This window comes from Triturus cristatus, chromosome 10, assembly GCF_964204655.1.
Source record: "Triturus cristatus chromosome 10, aTriCri1.1, whole genome shotgun sequence".
In the NCBI taxonomy this organism is placed as follows: domain Eukaryota; kingdom Metazoa; phylum Chordata; class Amphibia; order Caudata; family Salamandridae; genus Triturus; species Triturus cristatus.
Window position 1 is genome coordinate 1,122,213,976 of NC_140593.1, and position 20,223 is coordinate 1,122,234,198.

Below are 20,223 nucleotides of genomic sequence, written 5' to 3' on the forward strand. Positions count from 1 at the left end.
CACCCTGCTTAGTTTGACTTGATACCTCAATTATCCTGTCTGGTGTTTTCTTTTTCAGAGTGTATTTCAGGCCTTTCACTCCCTTTGGCCACACATCACCTTTTCTTGCTTTTTCAACTTGCACAGGTTCTTCTGCTTCAGTATCAAGTTCGCAAATTCTTTTATTCGTTTCGTTTCTCTGTCATACTTGTTCTTGATTCTCATTCAACACTATTCCATCATCTCTTTTAACAGCAGTTTTACGAGACCCAGTAGCTGGTGCCCACTTTATTCGACTTTTTCCCTGCTCATCAGCTTCAGATTCTACAGATTTAGATTCCTTGACCTCTGGCTCTACAGCTTCTGGCTCTTCCCAACTCTCTTCCAGTTGCTGTTCTTCTTCTTCTTGTCTTTCAAGTGGAATTGGGACTCTTCTTGTATGACTTGTGTGTATCCAATTTGGCAAGCCACCACACTGCACTGCTGTCGTTGTCACCAGTATTACCTGGTATGGCCCATGCCAACGTGGCTCCAGACACGACTTTCTTACATGCTTTTTCACCACGATCCACTCTCCTGCACTTAATTCATGTGCTTGCTCCTGCTGTGTTGTGGTTGCAATTTCTCCAACCTGATGAGACACAGAACACACCACATCAGCCAATCCTTTGCAAAAATCAAGCACTAGATCATCAGTAATAGTCATCAGTTGATTTGCTGGTACAATCGGCTGTCTCATTGCCTCCCCATTATAACTTCACGAGGGGATAATCCAGTCTTTTTTTTATCAGGAATGCTCCTCAGACTCATCAATACCAGGGGTAAAGCATCTGGCCATTTTAGTGCTGTGGACGCACATACTTTTGACAGTCTGGATTTGATAGTGCCATTAGTTTGCTCGACCACACCTGATGCTTCTGATCTATAGGCGCAATGAGGCTTTTGCTCAATTTGTAATGCTACACAAATCATCTGAATTATTTCATTGTTAAAATGTGTACCTCTATCCATTTCTAAAGAGACTGGAAATCCAAATCTAGGAATGATCTCTCTCAAAAGCAATTTAACAAATGTTAAACTATCATTTCTACTTGTTGGATACACTACCACCCAATGAGAAAAGAGACAAACCACAACCAACACATATTTCAGTCCATTACAAGGAGGGAGCTCTATGAAGTCAGCTTGCAACCTAGTAAATGGTCCAGCTGCTTTTCCAATTTGACCCCAACTAACAACAGTTTTTCTATCTGGAATCTGCTGCTGCCACACTATACACCTTTGGAAAAAACCCTGAACTTAGGGTTATACCAAGATTGCTTGAAGAGCCTGATCATGGCATCTCTCCCCACATCTCAATCCATGATAGATCCTGGCTATCTGAGAAAGTAAACAGTCTGGCATTACTGGCCTATCATCTATATACACCCACACTTCATCTTTAGGTCTTCGTGTGCAGCCTGATTTAATCCAAATCTCCTTTTCTTCCTCACTGGGGGGCATATCATCAAGGTGATGCGATAAAATTATCGCCGCTTTAGCGTCCGTTTTCGGAAGAAAACCGGTGATAACTTTATTGCCCTATCAGCATGGACACGCTAACACGTGAATCCATGCCTTAGCGCCTGTTTCCTGAACGCTCAGCTTTGCATCTCTAATGAGATGCAAAGTGGGCGTTCCTTCCCAAAATAACTGGAGAAATGTCGCTAACCGACATTTCTACAATTATCAATGGGCACGCTAACAAGCATAACGATAAGAAAAGTAGCGCTAACCGAGGTTATCGCTACTTTCGTTACGCCTGCTTTTAGTTTGAATTAGCCATGATATCCAATGGAAGGTGGATATCATGGTTAAGCCTGCCCTGCCCTATAAACAACGTAGCACCAAACGTTGTGCGATTATCGCTGGAATCCCAGCGATAATTGCACATTTGGCAGCTAACTCAGTTATGTTTATCGCTCTGGAGATAAGCGTCGCTTATAGCGCGCTATCTCGGCGATAAAAACAAGCGATAGCCGGCGATAATTATGCTAGCGCTTAGCGATAATTTTCGCCGGTTGTTGATGATATGCCCCTGGCTGTTTCCTGCAACTGTCTAATTTCCTCCCATGTCTCTACAGAAGAGAACATCAAATGACAATTTGTATTCTTTTTCTCTGTTCCTTTGTTGATTGAAATTGAATTTTGTGCAGTGAAACTAGCCACTTGGTCTGCGTATCTGTTTTCACTGGTCACATAATCATTTCCTGATTTATGTTCCGGACATTTGACCACTGCAATCTCTTTGGGCAATTGTAATGCATTTAACAAATCTTTTACATCTTTGCGATTTCTGATCGGAGATCCTGAAGAAGTCAAAAATCCATGTTGCATCGACAGTTGACCAAAATCATGCACCACCCCAAAACCATATTGACTATCCGTGAATATGGTTACTCTCAAATGTCTGCCAATTATGCAAGCCTTGGTCAAAATGACCAATTCCAAAATTTGTGCTGAATTTATCCCTCTTAGACAAGATGCTTCAAGAACCATGGCCACTGTACATACAGCATAGGAAGCACGCTGAGCGCCTCTTTCATCCCTCAGACAGGAACCATCTACAAACATCACACAATCTGATTCTGGCAATGGTGTATCTTTTATGTCAGGCCTTGGTTTGTTACACAACTCTGTCACATCCAAAAAACCATGATCTGCTTCATCCTTTACTTCTTCACAACTTGTACTCGGCAACAAAGTTGCTGAGTTCAGTGTCATGCATCTTGTTACTGTCACATTTTCAGCACCCAAGATCACTCTCTTGTATCTAGTCAAACGACTACTTGTCAAATGCTGTGTCCTCGTCCTTGTCAGCAGAATCTCAACAGAATTTGGCACATACACTTTCGCTGGATGTCCCATCACAATTGATTCACTCTGCTCCAGACTCACACAAATAGCAGCCACTGTTTTCAAACAACCTGGCAACGCTGCAGCCACTGAGTCTAAAGTAGCTGAGAAATATGCCACGGGACGACGTGCCATTCCATGTGTTTGCGTTAAGACTGAAAGTGCACATCCATCCTTCTCACAACAGAAAAATGCAAAATCTTTACAATAATCTGGCATTCCCAATGCAGGTGCTCACCAGAGACTGTCTCACAGTTCAACAAAAGCCCTCATGCTTTGTTCACCCAATTGAATTGGATCAACTACATCTTTGTGAGTCAATCTCTGTAAAGGCATGGCCATCAGTGACAAACCAATAATCCATTGTCTGCAGTATCCAACCATGCCCAGGACCATTCAAACTTCTTTCTGTGTTCTGGGAGAACCCTTTTGCAAGATAACGGCCACAGCACATGGCATTTTGGGAGCATACGCTGGAACACGGAATACAGGAGGAACAATGGAGGTCGTTGTGGAGAAATATAGCTCGCCACAATTGCCCTTTGCACCTGCGGAAAGCATATTACAAACTACTTTATGACAGGTACCTGTACCCTGCTAAATTACAGCGGCTTTTCCCAATATATCAGGTTTAAGCTGGAGGGGTTGTAGCATGCTGGCCGATATTCGACACATGCTGGGGCTCCCCAACGATACAACTATTTTGGGCTGAGATTTTGGAACAAATTAAAGACATATTAGGATATCCACTCCCAGACGCCCCTGATGTGCCTTACTGGGCTTGCGGGACTCCTCTTTGTAATATCAAACAAAAACAGGTCGAGCTGTAGTGTGGCTCTGCTTAGGAGCGGCGAAATTAACGATAGCTGAAGCATGGAAGAAAGAGGCCCCTACCTTGACACAATGGCATGCCTGACTGTGGCAGGCAGTCACAATGGAAACAATGAGGGACATATTTGAAGATGACTTTAAGAATTTTTAATATGCGTGGGGTCCTCTTATATACTATCGCTCCTGGGGCATTTCTCTTGTGGCCTGCCCCACCAGAATAAAAGCTCTGCATGTATTTCAGTTCTGAATAGTCAACCCCAATACAAAGAGATGTCCGTATATAGTACAAACTTACGAACATCACACCGAGTACCATGCAAAGTTTTGTTATCTTTTTTCTTTGGTTTCCTTTATGAGGTAGGAGGGAGGGAAGAGAAAGGGAGGGAGAGATTTGTTGTAGAGGTTAAAATTTAAGTTATACAGGCTCAGAGTGTTAGTAACAAGTGTTAACACACCTGGGTAGAGAGTTTCCATGAGAAATAGGGGAACGCTGTACATTGTTATAGCTGCTAGATTACTTCTCATGGTCTTGTAATATGATCATGACTGACCTGTATTGAACTTTCATGTGCTATAAGTCCAAATAACAATAAAAATAACTTTATTAAAGAAAAATCAGGATTTGACAATACAAAGAAATTCTTAAGGCCATTGGTATTTCTCTGGAAAATATTTATGAAATACTCTTCTTAATAAGGGGATGGAGGGCGTACACAATGTTCCAGCAGCAAAGCAGGACTGATTAAGGAATTAAACCTTTATGTTTTATCTACTTTCCTGACTTCCTTCAGTGTTTAAACTGCTTGCCCATATTTATAGAACAATTTCTTTCTACTACGCAATTGCAATAGTGCTGTTTAATTATCACCATTTTCATGTGACTAAAATGCACTCCTCTATGAATATGTCTACATGGACAGCCATTTATTGGAACCAGCATAATTGTGTTCCTTAGTTTAAAGAAAGATTTCTGAATTTGTTTAGAAAAAAACAAGCAATATAACCTGTAAGTTTCATCTTTTTTAGGCCAATCTCAGTGTTTCCCAGATCAACACAATAAAACAGACCTTAATAACAGCTATTTTGGAGAATGTGAGCTCCAACTTCTTGTCTTTCACCCCGAATGATTGGAAAACGTTAATTCAGAAGGATCTGTTTGAATTGTTGGGCAGCTTTAATGAAACTCATCTTCATCAACTACCAAAAAATATTAGTTGCGACTCCTACCATGAAATGTAAGTATTTGGCTTTGCGTTCTACAAGAAACAGCTGAGATTGAATTTGCTGGAAACAAATTCTTGGAACGTATTCTGTAGATTGACATGAAAGTTGTAATCAATCTGCTTTTGGGTTCTACCGCAACAATGGTAACTTATTGCACTCAAATGTCAACTGGTAGAAAATGGTAAAATATGTTAGCTGTTCATCTATCTTTTGCAGACTGAAAGGATTTGACATGCGCTTCATTTCTCTAACAACTGACTCAAAAGTAGACGTCTACAGATTTTACATCAAGGAATTTCTGCAACAAGAATCTCTAGGCACAGGTACAGTATACACAAAAAAAGTCAATTGTGTTTTTTTCTATATCATTCTCTCTTATGATTATTGCTATATTATACATTAACACATCAATTTACTGAATTAACCCAAAACATAGTTGCTGACAAGTTGTAAAGTGTGTCTGATGTTGATCAATATGCATAGTTTCTGGGAGCTAAACTGACATGAAAGTACTGAATATAATGGTGCCAATTCCGATCCGGTAAAAACCGGGTACGAACCGTCGGACGGAGCCTTTTCTCCGTCCGACTCGTACCCGGTGCGAAATCCATCCGAAAATGCAAGTACGATTCATACGGAAACACCATTTCCGTACGATTCGAACAAAACACCGACCGAACAGAAACTAAACACAATTCCGATCCTGAAAGGAGCCGACGTGACGTCGGTACGCATCCAGCCTACGTTTCACGAACCAGGAAGTACGATTCGAACCGACGTCATCCCGCACGGAAAATATTTACCGGCTGCCAAAAACTGCCGGGAAATCAGGACGACACACGCAAGGAGCAGCTGGACGCGACGAACAGACATGGACCCGAACCTACGTGCCATCCCTGCCCTCCTAGCAGTCCACCTGGCGTACAGGAACCGACGCAGACGCCGCAGAAGGTCAGCACAACAACCAGGGGCAAAGGGGGGGGCAGGGGCAGGACACACAACACCAACACATGGTACCAAATCACACATGGCCTGGACATACCTGACCATCAGGGCCTGGTCACTTCCAGGGGGTGGGGGCAAGGCCAGCAACGCAAGCGTCCGCCACAACGGAAGTGGATGGTCACGCGAACCGGTACGTACCCTACCCAGGCCGCAAGAGCGTGGGTACGGAACGTACCACGCGTCCCCCTACGTCACTCCAACAATAGCGGTACGGCCCGTACCCACGTCAGAAAGGCCTTGGTACAGCTCGTACCAGCATTGCTGGGGTCATGTAGGGGTACGCGTGGTACGACCCGTAGCCACGCCCCCAAGGCCTGTGTACGGTGCGGACCCCACGGCCCGCAACAATGGTGGGACGCACCGTACCCACACACCAAAGGCATGGGTACGGCCCGTACCCAGGCACGCAGAGCGTGGGCAGGGGTATGTACGGACCGTACCCCCACCCGTGGAAGTACGGCCCGTACCCCCACCCGTGCATGTACGCCCCGAACCCCCACTCGTGTATGTACGCCCCGAACCCCCACCCGTGTATGTACGCCCCGAACCCCCACCCCAGCAGAGTATGTACGCCCCGAACCCCCACCCGTGTATGTACGGACCGAACCCCCACCCCAGCCGTGTATGTACGCACCAAACCACCACCCGTGTATGTACGCCCCCTAACCCCCCCCAGCCGTGTATGTACGCACCGAACCACCAGCCGTGTATGTACGCACCAAACCCCCACCCGTGTATGTACGGACCGAAACCCCACCCCAGCCGTGTATGTACGCACCAAACCACCACCCGTGTATGTACGCACCAAACCACCACCCCAGCCGTGTATGTACGCACCAAACCACCACCCGTGTATGTACGCACCAAACGCCCACCCGTGTATGTACGCACCAAACCACCACACCAGCCGTGTATGTACGCACCAAACCCCCACCCCAGCCGTGTATGTACGCACCGAACCACCACCCGTGTATGTACGCACCGAACCCCCCCCCAGCCGTGTATGTACGCACCGAACCACCACCCGTGTATGTACGGACCGAACCCCCACCCCAGCAGAGTATGTACGCCCCGAACCCCCACCCGTGTATGTACGGACCGAACCCCCACCCCAGCCGTGTATGTACGCACCAAACCACCACCCGTGTATGTACGCACCAAACCACCACCCCAGCCGTGTATGTACGCACCAAACCACCACCCGTGTATGTACGCACCAAACGCCCACCCGTGTATGTACGCACCAAACCACCACACCAGCCGTGTATGTACGCACCAAACCCCCACCCCAGCCGTGTATGTACGCGCCGAACCACCACCCGTGTATGTACGGACCGAACCCCCACCCGTGTATGTACGCACCAAACCCCCACCCGTGCATGTACGCACCGAACCTGCTATAAGAATGGGGTGTGCAAAACACCCCCAGCAGTGCCCAGACACAGGAGGGGTGGGTGCAGGGTCCTCCCAGCAGTGCCCAGACACAGGAGGGGTGGGTGCAGGGTCCTCCCAGCAGTGCCCAGACACAGGAGGGGTGTGTACCTATCACTCCCAGCAGTGCCCAGACACAGGAGGGGTGGGTGCAGGGTCCTCCCAGCAGTGCCCAGACACAGGAGGGGTGGGTGCAGGGTCCTCCCAGCAGTGCCCAGACACAGGAGGGGTGTGTGCCTATCACTCCCAGCAGTGCCCAGACACAGGAGGGGTGTGTACCTATCACTCCCAGCAGTGCCCAGACATCGGACAATATACCCCATCAACAAGTTCAGTGACCTACAAGGGTGATACCCCAGATGCAGGCGGAGCCATCGCTGAGCCAGCATGGCTATATTGAAAGGCAACCCTCACACATCCAGGAAATGTAGACACAGCACAGCACAGCATTTGGGAGACACCCTGCAGGAAAAATGGCCTGGGCCACAGAGGACGGAACACACCTTGGGACAATGTCACCATACAGTGAGAGCAAACATGACCAAATACCATTTGCAGAGACCTTTGTGATGGCACGCAGATGGCAGGGTACACCCCATGAGCAGCACACTCCAACATTTCACAGACCCCTAACACATTATCACCACCCCAACGCAGGGAGCACCAGCACCAACAGCAAGTCCAGGAAAGCATCAGTGTGCAAAACAAAAAGAAAAGGCTTTATTCAGCAGGAAAATATATCAGAGAAAATGTCCACTATGTACAAGGGCCATGGGCCAGCCCAGCAGCAATGTCCGGGGGGGGGGTACACATCGGGACGTGTGTCCCCTAGCTTGCCTGCACAGTTCACAAGTCCATTTCATCCACAGAAGAGGGGGCATCAGGGGGGAGGGTGGAAACAGGCACCGCAGGGACAGGAGGGGAAAGGGTAGGTGTTGTGGGTGCAGGGAGGGATGAATCTGCCACAGGGGGGGTGCCAGCGCCAAAGGTGGAGGACAGAATGGCGCTGCACACGTCGGCAAGTTCCCCCAGCGACTCCCCCGTACCCAATCCAACCACAGGCCCCAAGGAGGGGGGGGGGGCAAAGGGATGGGTCGCAGCTCCACTGGGGGAGGGTGTGGACAGGGTGGGGGACTCAACTCCCCTGGCCGGGTCCCGCCTCCACCGCTTGCGGGGTGGTGTCATCCTGGGGCTGGGGGGCACACTCGCAGTGGATGATGCTGTCACTGACTGTTGGCCAGGAGAGCTAAGGGGAGTGGATTTGGAGGGAGTGGGTTGTGTGGAATGCGGACTCCCACTGTGGCTGCGTGTTCTACGTTTCCCCCCCGACCCAGTGGGTGTGCCTTCCTCACCCTGTGTGTGCGTGACAGGAGGTGTGCGCTTCGACTTCCCTGGTGGTGTGGTGCCTGTGTCTGTTGGGGTGCGTGCACGCTGACGTCTGGATGTGCGTGGGACAGGCACGGGAGTGGGAATTGTGGATGGGGCAGGGGTAGGGGGTGTTACGCAGCGCTGCAGGAGATCCAGTGCTGCAGTCAGTGTGGAGTCTATGGACCTCAGCAACTGCCGTTGGTCAGACTGCGCAGCCGACATGCCCTCCATGTATGCCTCCATCTGGGTCAGCACCTGGGTGTGGGCATGGAGGACATTTAGCATCGCAGTCTGACCAACCTGCAACTGCCTCAGGATGTCCACAGACTCCGCACTCACCGCAGCAGTGGTGACAGGGGCAGGGGGTGCGGTGCCTGGCAGGAAGGAGACATGTGGGGACCGAGCACGGAGGGAAGGGCCACGAGCATGTGGGAGGCCGGTGATGGAACCTGAGGTGGCGGGGGGATGTGGAGGGCTGCCATCAGCTGGGGGGGCAGACTCCGCCACCTCTGGGAGCTCAGCCTCGGACCCGTCTGCGTCATAGTCTGTGTTGGCAGTCAACAGGTCCTCCGCCTCACTCCCTTCGGCCTCCGTGCCACTCCATGTGCCAGACAGGACAGCACTGCTGGTACTGGTGCTCAATCTCTCCTCCCGGTCCGTGCTAGTGTCTCCTTCCGTGTCCCCCGGCGATGCTGTGGGCAAGGTGAAGAGACAGGAGAAAATCAGACACCTGTACACTTATGTCACATGAGTCAAATATACATAGGTCACATTGCATAGCCTGAAAAGCAACAGGAGTAACACCTACAAAACAATGTACACATGTAGGCCATGGAACACACAGTTTTTCTACCCACCATGCCACTGAGACACAATGGAGATCATGACACAACAGCAAATCACTGCACCTGAAATTTTAGAGAGGAGTCAGCCTCTGGGGACAAATGTGCACAGCACCTGCACCACACTGCGTCGTCAAAAAGGGATGAGCATGAATCATATCCATTTACTCTTGCCGCATGCTGCAAAGGCAATACATGAAACCAGGCCACACATGACAGGGTCACTGCACCTTGAGCGTATGTCCAGTCAAACATCACACACAGGCTAAACCCAGCAAGGAGGATGAAGCTTCTGACATGTAGGCCTTGTACGCACAAACCACCCACACCTGAGACAATCTCATTGAGACGGAGAAAGTATGTACACCTCTTACTCTGGGATGGAAACACATGGCCTCCACTAATTCATGACTGTAAACACACAGCCCCTGGTGGCCATGTCCACACATCATTGACAGGCAAACATCATCAGATTGTCTCAACAACACACACAGGTAATGCCCACTGTGAGTATGCACAAGCAAAATGGGTCCCCCTGTACAGTGGACACATGTAGCAACCTGTAGGTCCTAACAGTTGAGCCCAGGGTACAATGCCACCCTACGCAACCCATGGCAAAGACACAGTGAATGGCCATATTGTTGGATGACGCACATGATACCTAGGAAGAGGTGCCCCAGGGCACAGTAGTGCCCACACTCCTCCATGGTCCAGGATGGACATGACTGCAAATTAAGCAACCGTCCCTGCACTTAGCAGGCCTCCCACTCAGGCACATCATGTCAGAGGGCACACAATTGGACATGCATGCTGGAAGGCTGTACATTTTGGAGACACACCCCTATGTCGTGATTCACAATCAGTGCCAAGTGACATGGACACCACAATGACTGAAATTGGCCATGGCACACGCAAGGTCCCCATACCTGTGGCACATCACCCCCACACATGATGCTGATAGCATAGGGCACCTGCATGAACTGCCTGCATAAATAACCTTGTGCAAGAGTGGCGACAGACCAGGGAACACATTGCAAGGAGGGGAAGGGAGGGAGTGAGAACAGCACTGTGCTACTTTGTGGAGAAGTTGACGCACTGCACAATCAAACCCTGGCAGTGTATCCATGCAACTGCACACTTACATTGGCTGGGGACACACAACTGACACACATGTACCTACCCCCTTCCTGCTGCTGCCTCTCCTGTAGGCGCCTGTCCATATCGGGGAAGACCACCGCCAGCACACGCTTCTGGATGTGGGTCAGACGACGGCGGCCACGGTTCTTACGGCTCTCAGGTGAGTCCCCCAGCAGGAGCCGTGCAATCCTCCTCGTCCAGCACCGGATGTCCTGCCAGCGTTTCCTCACCTGAGACAGGCTCCGCCTCCGACCCTCTGTACCCCTCACGGCACTGACGGCTTCCCTCCAGATCTCCCCCTTGGCAATGGCGCCTACCTGTGAGGATGCAAAAGAGAGAATACATTAATCCACATGAGCAAAGACACAGAGACACACATATAGAACAATCCTCATTATGAACAGGCCATGGTATGCATGCAACTAATTGCACCTTTGTCATAGGGACATTATCCACTGTGGAAGGCCAAATGCACTACGTGCCAGTGGAAGCACACGGGTGGCATGAGGGGTACCACACACTCACTGACCAGGGATCACACTGTGCCTCACAGGCTACACCAGGATTATGTACAGCACCTCACAGCAGTCACCTGCCCCAGCACACTGATGCTACCTCAGCAGAGTACACAGACACACACAGGTACAGGACAATCACATGGCATTGCCAACTGCGGGTACACACCTCACTCTGCCCATGTGCCAGTAGACGGGGGTGTCACAGGTGTGGGGCTGGCTCAGCACGGCATGCACACAGCACTGCTCCCTGCTCACATCCGATGGCCAGGCCATATCCATCCCTCATGCTGCTTGTGTGCAACACTCCCCATATGCACTCACCCACATGACAGGGGACTAACACACACACCAATGTGCAGGGGACGAACACGGCCTTTGGACACTCACAGCACAGGTACACTGAACAAACACACATCCATGGGTACTGACACCTGTCACACTGGGGGGAACACAGGATCACATCAGGACTGTGGAAACAACATCCCCAGGAGGAGTATGCAGGCAGAATGTGGCATGCACCTTGCATTCATTGTCACAGTAGGCACTATGCAAGTGAGGAGTGCACACAGGAAACACAGCATGCTCTGCATGGGTGACATGAGGCCTTCCACACCCTGGGACCCACTCCAAACAACAGTGCATGTCTGTCACACATGGACACAATGCCAGAAGTCACTGTCACACAAAAGGGGCACAGTCTAAGCTAGTGGAGTCTGCACTCACCTGAACCCCTGGTCGACCATACAGGCTCTGGAACTGTGGGAGGATCACATCTATCAGGGCAAGGTTCTCCTCCTGGGTGAATGGCTGTGACCTCTCCACAGTCCTGGACATGGTGCCAGAGGAATCACTATCAGCAGCAGTGGTCAGGGATGAATGGATGTGCAGGCAAGTGCTCTCTCATGGGACCTGGCTGCCTTATATATGCCTGGCTGGCCTGTTCATGTATAGGAGTACAGATTGATTGGTCAGTCACATTAGCATCCTACGTTTCATCCAATCCCTTCAAACCTACCCCAGTGTGTGGCTTTGCATGGTTTCAGTTTTGATAATGATGTCAAGTCAACATCCACATTGCAACAATGTAGATTCTTTCAAACTGACTTCTGCTGTGCACCTGGTGCTCAAATTCAAAAATTTAACTCAGTCTCCATGGCAACCATCAGGCATTTAGGCCCTTATACTTGTCCCTCATGTGTCCCCTATGTGTTTTCATACATTTACACACAGGTACGGTGCGTTCCACGCCCTAGGGCACCCCACAAGCAGTGATACCGACCGTACATGCGCTTGTACGGTCCGGATCACAATATGGGCGCTGGCGTATGCGTACGCCACAGTAGTACGGACTGTACACGCGCTTGTACGGTCCGGATCACAATATGGGCGCTGGCGTATGCGTACGCCACAGTAGTACGGACTGTACACGCGCTTGTACGGTCCGGATCACAATATGGGCGCTGGCGTATGCGTACGCCACAGTAGTACGGACTGTACACGCGCTTGTACGGTCCGGATCACAATATGGGCGCTGGCGGTGCGGTCCGTACATTCCCTGGTGGGGTGGTGGTTCGGTGCGTACATACACGGCTGGGGTGGGGGTTTGGTGCGTACATACACGGCTGGTGGTTCGGTGCGTACATACACGGCTGGGGGGGGTTCGGGGGCGTACATACACGGCTGGTGGTTCGGTGCGTACATACACGGCTGGGGGGGGTTCGGGGGCGTACATACACGGCTGGTGGTTCGGTGCGTACATACACGGCTGGTGGTTCGGTGCGTACATACACGGCTGGGGGGGGGTTCGGGGGCGTACATACACGGGTGGGTGTTTGGTGCGTACATACACGGCTGGTGGTTCGGTGCGTACATACACGGCTGGGGGGGGGTTCGGGGGCGTACATACACGGGTGGGTGTTTGGTGCGTACATACACGGCTGGTGGTTCGGTGCGTACATACACGGCTGGGGGGGGGTTCGGGGGCGTACATACACGGCTGGTGGTTCGGTGCGTACATACACGGCTGGGGGGGGGGTTCGGGGGCGTACATACATGGGTGGGTGTTTGGTGCGTACATACACGGCTGGTGGTTCGGTGCGTACATACACGGCTGGGGTGGGGGTTTGGTGCGTACATACACGGCTGGTGGTTCGGTGCGTACATACACGGCTGGGGGGGGTTCGGGGGCGTACATACACGGCTGGTGGTTCGGTGCGTACATACACGGCTGGGGGGGGTTCGGGGGCGTACATACACGGGTGGGTGTTTGGTGCGTACATACACGGCTGGTGGTTCGGTGCGTACATACACGGCTGGGGGGGGTTCGGGGGCGTACATACACGGCTGGTGGTTCGGTGCGTACATACACGGCTGGGGGGGGTTCGGGGGCGTACATACACGGCTGGTGGTTCGGTGCGTACATACACGGCTGGTGGTTCGGTGCGTACATACACGGCTGGGGGGGGGTTCGGGGGCGTACATACACGGGTGGGTGTTTGGTGCGTACATACACGGCTGGTGGTTCGGTGCGTACATACACGGCTGGGGGGGGGTTCGGGGGCGTACATACACGGGTGGGTGTTTGGTGCGTACATACACGGCTGGTGGTTCGGTGCGTACATACACGGCTGGGGGGGGGTTCGGGGGCGTACATACACGGCTGGTGGTTCGGTGCGTACATACACGGCTGGGGGGGGGGTTCGGGGGCGTACATACATGGGTGGGTGTTTGGTGCGTACATACACGGCTGGTGGTTCGGTGCGTACATACACGGCTGGGGTGGGGGTTTGGTGCGTACATACACGGCTGGTGGTTCGGTGCGTACATACACGGCTGGGGGGGGTTCGGGGGCGTACATACACGGCTGGTGGTTCGGTGCGTACATACACGGCTGGGGGGGGTTCGGGGGCGTACATACACGGGTGGGTGTTTGGTGCGTACATACACGGCTGGTGGTTCGGTGCGTACATACACGGCTGGGGGGGGTTCGGGGGCGTACATACACGGGTGGGTGTTTGGTGCGTACATACACGGCTGGTGGTTCGGTCCGTACATACACGGCTGGGGGGGGTTCGGGGGCGTACATACACGGCTGGTGGTTCGGTGCGTACATACAGGGCTGGGGGGGGGGTTTGGTGCGTACATACACGGCTGGTGGTTCGGTGCGTACATACACGGGTGGGGGTTCGGGGCGTACATACGCGGGCGGGGGGTGGTGGGGTGTTCGGCGCGTATGCGGGCACATGTCTCCATGGTTGCTATGGGAGTTCGGTTCGGACGGTGTTTTTTGCGTACGGTTGTGAAATGGGGAGGACGGGAGGGATCGTACTTGCGCAGTCGGACTTTATTTTTCCGCACGGTGGGTTTCTCGCCCGGGGACGTGTCGGTGACTTTTCCCGACCCGAGGACGTGTGGGGAAATCTTCCCAATGCGATTCGTATGGACTTTTTTCCGTTCGAATCGTACTTGGCAGTTTGTACGCTACTTTGACGATTCGGACGGAAAAAAATCCGGATACGAGTCGGACGGGGAATTTTTTTACCGGATCGGAATTGGCACCAATATGTCTGAACATTAGGTGAAAGTTAGAGGTTGTTCCTGATTCACCCTCCCACTGACCGGCTCGAATGCCGACTGATGACACACTATAGTTCAGCACTGTGTGATGTTGAGTCAGGACTTAATCTCTTGCTGAGCATAATCTCTGCACAGAGGTGTACCTGTCAAACTCTTGCCACAGCTTTCCTTGATGGCATTAGTTTTACGGTATCTCAGGGAGAAAGCATTTGGTGCAATTTCTACCAGTATGTATTTAATTCACCTCCCTGTCATGTTGGAGAATGGTTGTCTTTTCATCTAGAGATATTATCAGCAAAGTCGGCAAATGAGAGGACAGTTGGCTATCTGCCAAGCTGCTGCGGCAGACGATGCTACACTGCAGTTTGGCAAGTGAATGCTTAGGGTTCCCATCACTGTGGTGGAGAATTTCTCGGCAACACTTCTTCCATCAAAATGTTACGGAGGCTCAAATTGCCATAGTTTTATTTTTAGATACTACCCAGCTAACCATGCCTTGCAAAACAAGAAAGGAATTTCCCTGATGCACTGGGAGGTTCCCCCCATCATGTGGCTATTATTACCTTTTTTTGTTGTTTGAAGCGGCCAATCTTTTTATGAAGGCCATGAGAAAAAACATGCTTAAAGCCTGATTCTAAGTGGTGTGGAGGTTCCAGAAACGCTAAGTGGGCGAACCTGTCGTAGTCAGCCTACAGCAAGTCCTTTTAGATAGCAACTCAAACTGAGGCTTCATTTTTGAAAACCAAGCAGTTCTCCCACTGCTCAATAAGGTGGGATTGCAAATAGGTGGTCACACATCATCTGCTAGTTTATGGCTCTTGCCATACCTCTGCCCATTTGTATATGAGCTTGGTTGTTCTTAGAAAAAAAGACAGCAGTGTCTTCTGCATCTTCGCACTTGTCCACTCCAGTTAGTGCAACAGTAGGGACAGTGTTGGATTGAGGTGGTGTAAAATTTAGTATTGCCACTCCAATGAGTGCAACAGTAGGGAAAGTGTTGGATTTCCTAGGGGTAAAATGTATTATTACCACTCCAGTCAGTGCAACAGTAGGGAAAGTGTTGGATTGCAGTGGTGCAACATTTACTATTTCCACTCTAGTCTGAGCATCAGTAAGGAAAGTATCCAATTGTGGAGAGGTAAAATTTACTATTTCCGCTACAGTCAGTGTAGCAGTAGGGAAAGTGTTGGATTGCTGCGGGGCAAAATTTACTATTCCCACTCCAATGAGTGCACCAGTAGAGAAAGTGTTGGATTGAGGAGGGTAAGAATAACTATGCCCACTCCAGTCAGTGCAACAGTAGGGAAAGTGTTGGATTGCGGAGGGGTAAAATGTACTATTCCCACTCCAGTCAGTGCAACATTAGAAACAAGCAAATTCTCTTCAACACAATACAAAACATTCAAAAACATAGTAAACAAATCAAAAGATAAATATGTAAAAATGAATTCTACTATATTTTATATTAACAATTAAATAAAATAAATACATATTACAATGTTAAATACATATAGTAAATAACTACGAATATAATTATGATACAACAATATTTTTCATTTAAATAAATAATTTTATTTAAGGCTCATTTAGTAACAAAAAAATATTTTTTTATTTTAATTACTTCCCACTCTATACCCATACAAAACTCACAACCCGCACCTAAAATGTAACTTTAAAAAACATATTATTTACACTATTAACACAAATATTTATCAATAAACTAATTATCATTAATTATCACTTAATTATAATTAATTTACTTCCCACAATAATCCCCCAAAAACCACACAGCATGCTTCTAAATTTTAAAGTAACAAAAAATCAATTACACAATTAACATGATTATCAATGTAATAATTAATATCAATTAAGATATTTATTATTAGTTAATTAACATTAATTTACTTCTCACCCTATACCACTATGATACCCTCAACCTACACCTGAAATGTAAGTTAAAAAAAGTGATTACACAGTTAAAATAAGTATCAATTAAATAATTAATATTAATTAACAACGAGTTATTAATAATTAGAATTAATTCACTTCCCACCTGGTACCCCTACAAACCACACAACCTGCACGTAAATTAAAACACAAAAAAATTACACTATTAACATAATTAATTATCAAGTAAAGAATTAATATTAATTAGCAACTAAGTATTAATTAATCAGAATTAATTTACCTCCGTTCCTGTACCCCTAAAAACCCCACAACCTGCACCTAAAATTGAAATAAAAAATAGTGATTGCGTACTTAACATAATTATTGTCAATTAAATATATCATATTAATTAAAAACTAATTATTACTTTATTATAATTAAATTACTTCCCACGCTATACACCTATAAACCAACAACCCACAACAGTACTAAAAATCACAAACATTAATTATATTAAATTTAATAACTCCAAAAAATTTAACAACTATATTAAAAAAACAAAAACAATAATTATACAAACAATTTACATCATAATCTTTAAAAATATATACTAATATGCATGACAATAATTAAAAAACGATATTATAAACAATTATAAATTTTTTAAGCGATATTAATGTCTTTGATACTTTAAAAATCTATATTACTTACCTCAAAATCAATATTCTTGACAACGATATTCTTGCAGATGTTATTTCCATATCACAATATTTTGGACATGATATTTTGGTAGAATAATACTTTAAGTTCGATATTTTGTCTGACTACTGTTGGGATGCAGATTTCCATGATCACCGATTGCATTCTCTGGTCAGTTATTGGGGTTTTTGGAATAAGAAGGCTTGGGAATGGCATAAGCCAGTGTATTGTCAATCCTTGAAGGGCCAGTTGGAGTGGTTGGGATCCAGGCCTAGATGTGAATCAAGACAGGCTATGCCAGTAAGAACTGTGGGGCTGGTCCTTGGGCCATGAAAGTTTCACCAGAGTTGCAAGAACTTATGTGGGAACACTGGTGAAAACCGTCAGTGACACATTATGCATAGTTGAAAGCACTAGAAATTAGCCATAAACTACCCATGCACAAGAAAGACAATGATGGTGGAACAAAACAGCAGACATCATGAATGAGAGATAAAGGGTTGTCTGTGGCATGGTTCCATAACAGAAACTTACTGAGACTGAAAGAAAAAATCTTGTGATCAATAGCACTCACCAAAAAGAATGAATTGTTGAAAACACACAGGGTGATATTTTCAAGAACTTGTGATAATTATCGCAAAATTACCTTAACGCAACTATTCACATCACAGTCCATCGGGGGAAAATAACGCCGTGTCAACGTAGTATTCTCAACACGGCGGTACCATGCGATAGTCTCACGATAACACGTCAAATGACCGCGTTAAAGTTAACACTACGCCTAAAAAACGCAAAACACGAACGCGAAAATAGTATCGATGAGGCCAATCGCGATACAAAAATCAGCGATAATCAGCGACAGGCCTGAAATTCATACGTGTCATGCGGGAAAATGCACCATGAAAGCAGAACAAGAAAAAAGGGAACAAAATAAACTGCGTAGCACCATGGATGCACCCGGACCGTGTGCAGAGGTCATCGCGAACCCCACAAGCCCCGCAGACCACCAGCAAGGAACCTCGGGGTCGGGGAAGGCCAAGGAGAAGAGGAAGACGGGATTCAGTCCGCAGGAAAACCAGATATTCGTTTTGGAGGTGATAGAACACTACCAACAACTGTTCGTCACCTCCACTGTGTCATTGGCAACACAAACAGAAACATGGCAGTTCAACGTGAACAACTTGAATGCAGTCGGAGTGTCGAGGAGGTCAATGGAGGAGGTCAAGAGGCGCTGGCATGATGTGAAAAGCCAAACCAAGCAGAAACCCGATGCCAACAGGAAGGCAGAAACTACGACTGGAGGTGGGAGTCCTGCGCCACAGGAGGAGCTGGAGGAAATGGTGGCCACAGTCATCAGTGTGGAGACGGTGCAAGGAATAGGGAGTCCGGGCACAACTCTATATGACCTGCCACAACATCAGTAGGGTGAGTAACGACCAGGGAATGGGTGGATCGGGGGAATGATGTGTAGCACACTGCACACCCACAATGACCCTGGAACATGTCCCTGATCCCCGTGGCACACTGCAGCACATATACAAATACCAAGTAGGCCCCCGTCCACCATGTGCCCAAAGGGGTCCTATCCCACACATCACCAATCCCACAACCAACACATGCACACATGCGAAACCCAGCAAAGATGCATATTTGTGAGCGACACTGACAATGCAAGTGACACAACATGACGATCAGCATGGTTGCAGTACAGTCCTCATGAAAGTATACACTCCACGACACTGAGGTGGCTGAGTGTGGATCACATCCAGAAAGGAGCAGGTCACACTCTTACACATCCACGTGCACAAACAACCCCTGACTTCAACAATACATCTGCAGACAAACAATGCACAAGAGTACAAAAACCTTCCAAGAGCACAAATGACCCAAGTCGGCAACATCTCAGCACCGTAAAAGCACAAAAGTCAAAGGCACACTGCCTCAAAGGGATAAGGGGCAGCAAAATCACATCTGCAGGGGCGACTCTCCCACAATGCAGCACACACACATAGCAATAACAGCACATCCACATGGACGACAATGTGGTACAAAGTGCAACACTTACACTGCAGAACAGAGTACACAACTGGGTCCGCTTGTGCATAAAAACTGGCCAATCACATCTGACATAGCAGGAAACCGTGAGATGAAAATGTACGTGTACAACCTCACATCCGTGATTTAGTCCAAATGTCCACTGTCCCGCATCAAATAGTCATTGTCATGCAGTCTGTATGTAAACTTGAACAATGCGTCAACATACATGTCAACACAATGCCAAAATGCATCTCCCCTTCACATTGCAGAGGGACAAACAACACCTCCAGCAGAGCAGACCAGACAACTCATCAGTGATGCTGAAGAGGACCTCCACACCTTCGACACCGATGCCCTACAACAGCTCATGAACATCTTAGGCAACCCACCTAGAGGAGCAGGGCAGCCCAGCTGCATCGAGGAGACTCCACCCCCTGCACAGACCACACAGCAGGAAGCACCCACCACCACGGCTGGTTCCCAACACCTCACACATTGCATTCCAAAGCCAGGTGTTAGACTGCCAGAAGGAGGTGGCCGAACAGGTGCAGGTTGGGTTTGACCTCATGGAAGTCGAACTAGATCACATACGTGGGTGTCTAAGTCCCATCAGGGACCAATTACCCTCACCAACGGAGACCCACACTGCGACAGAGACACATGCATGTGCACATTACAAGTACTGAACCACTTGATGTGTGAGCCCTCGTGGACCGCAGTTGAGGCCGGAGGAAGCAGAGAGTGCAGGGCCACAGACACATGGCTTTAATGACCCCCAGGCCATCGACCCGGAG

At 48.7% G+C, this 20,223-nt stretch overlaps 1 protein-coding gene across 1 annotated transcript in view; it reads left to right on the plus strand.

Annotated features, from left to right (window-relative positions):
- Positions 1-20,223, plus strand: part of LOC146796679 (uncharacterized) — a 482,771-nt gene that overhangs the window by 104,511 nt on the left and 358,037 nt on the right. The window contains exons 88-89 of the mRNA XM_085631367.1: positions 4,732-4,940; positions 5,146-5,252. Of these exons, the coding sequence (XP_085487493.1) occupies positions 4,732-4,940; positions 5,146-5,252 (316 nt within the window). The remainder of the gene's footprint in view (positions 1-4,731; positions 4,941-5,145; positions 5,253-20,223) is intronic.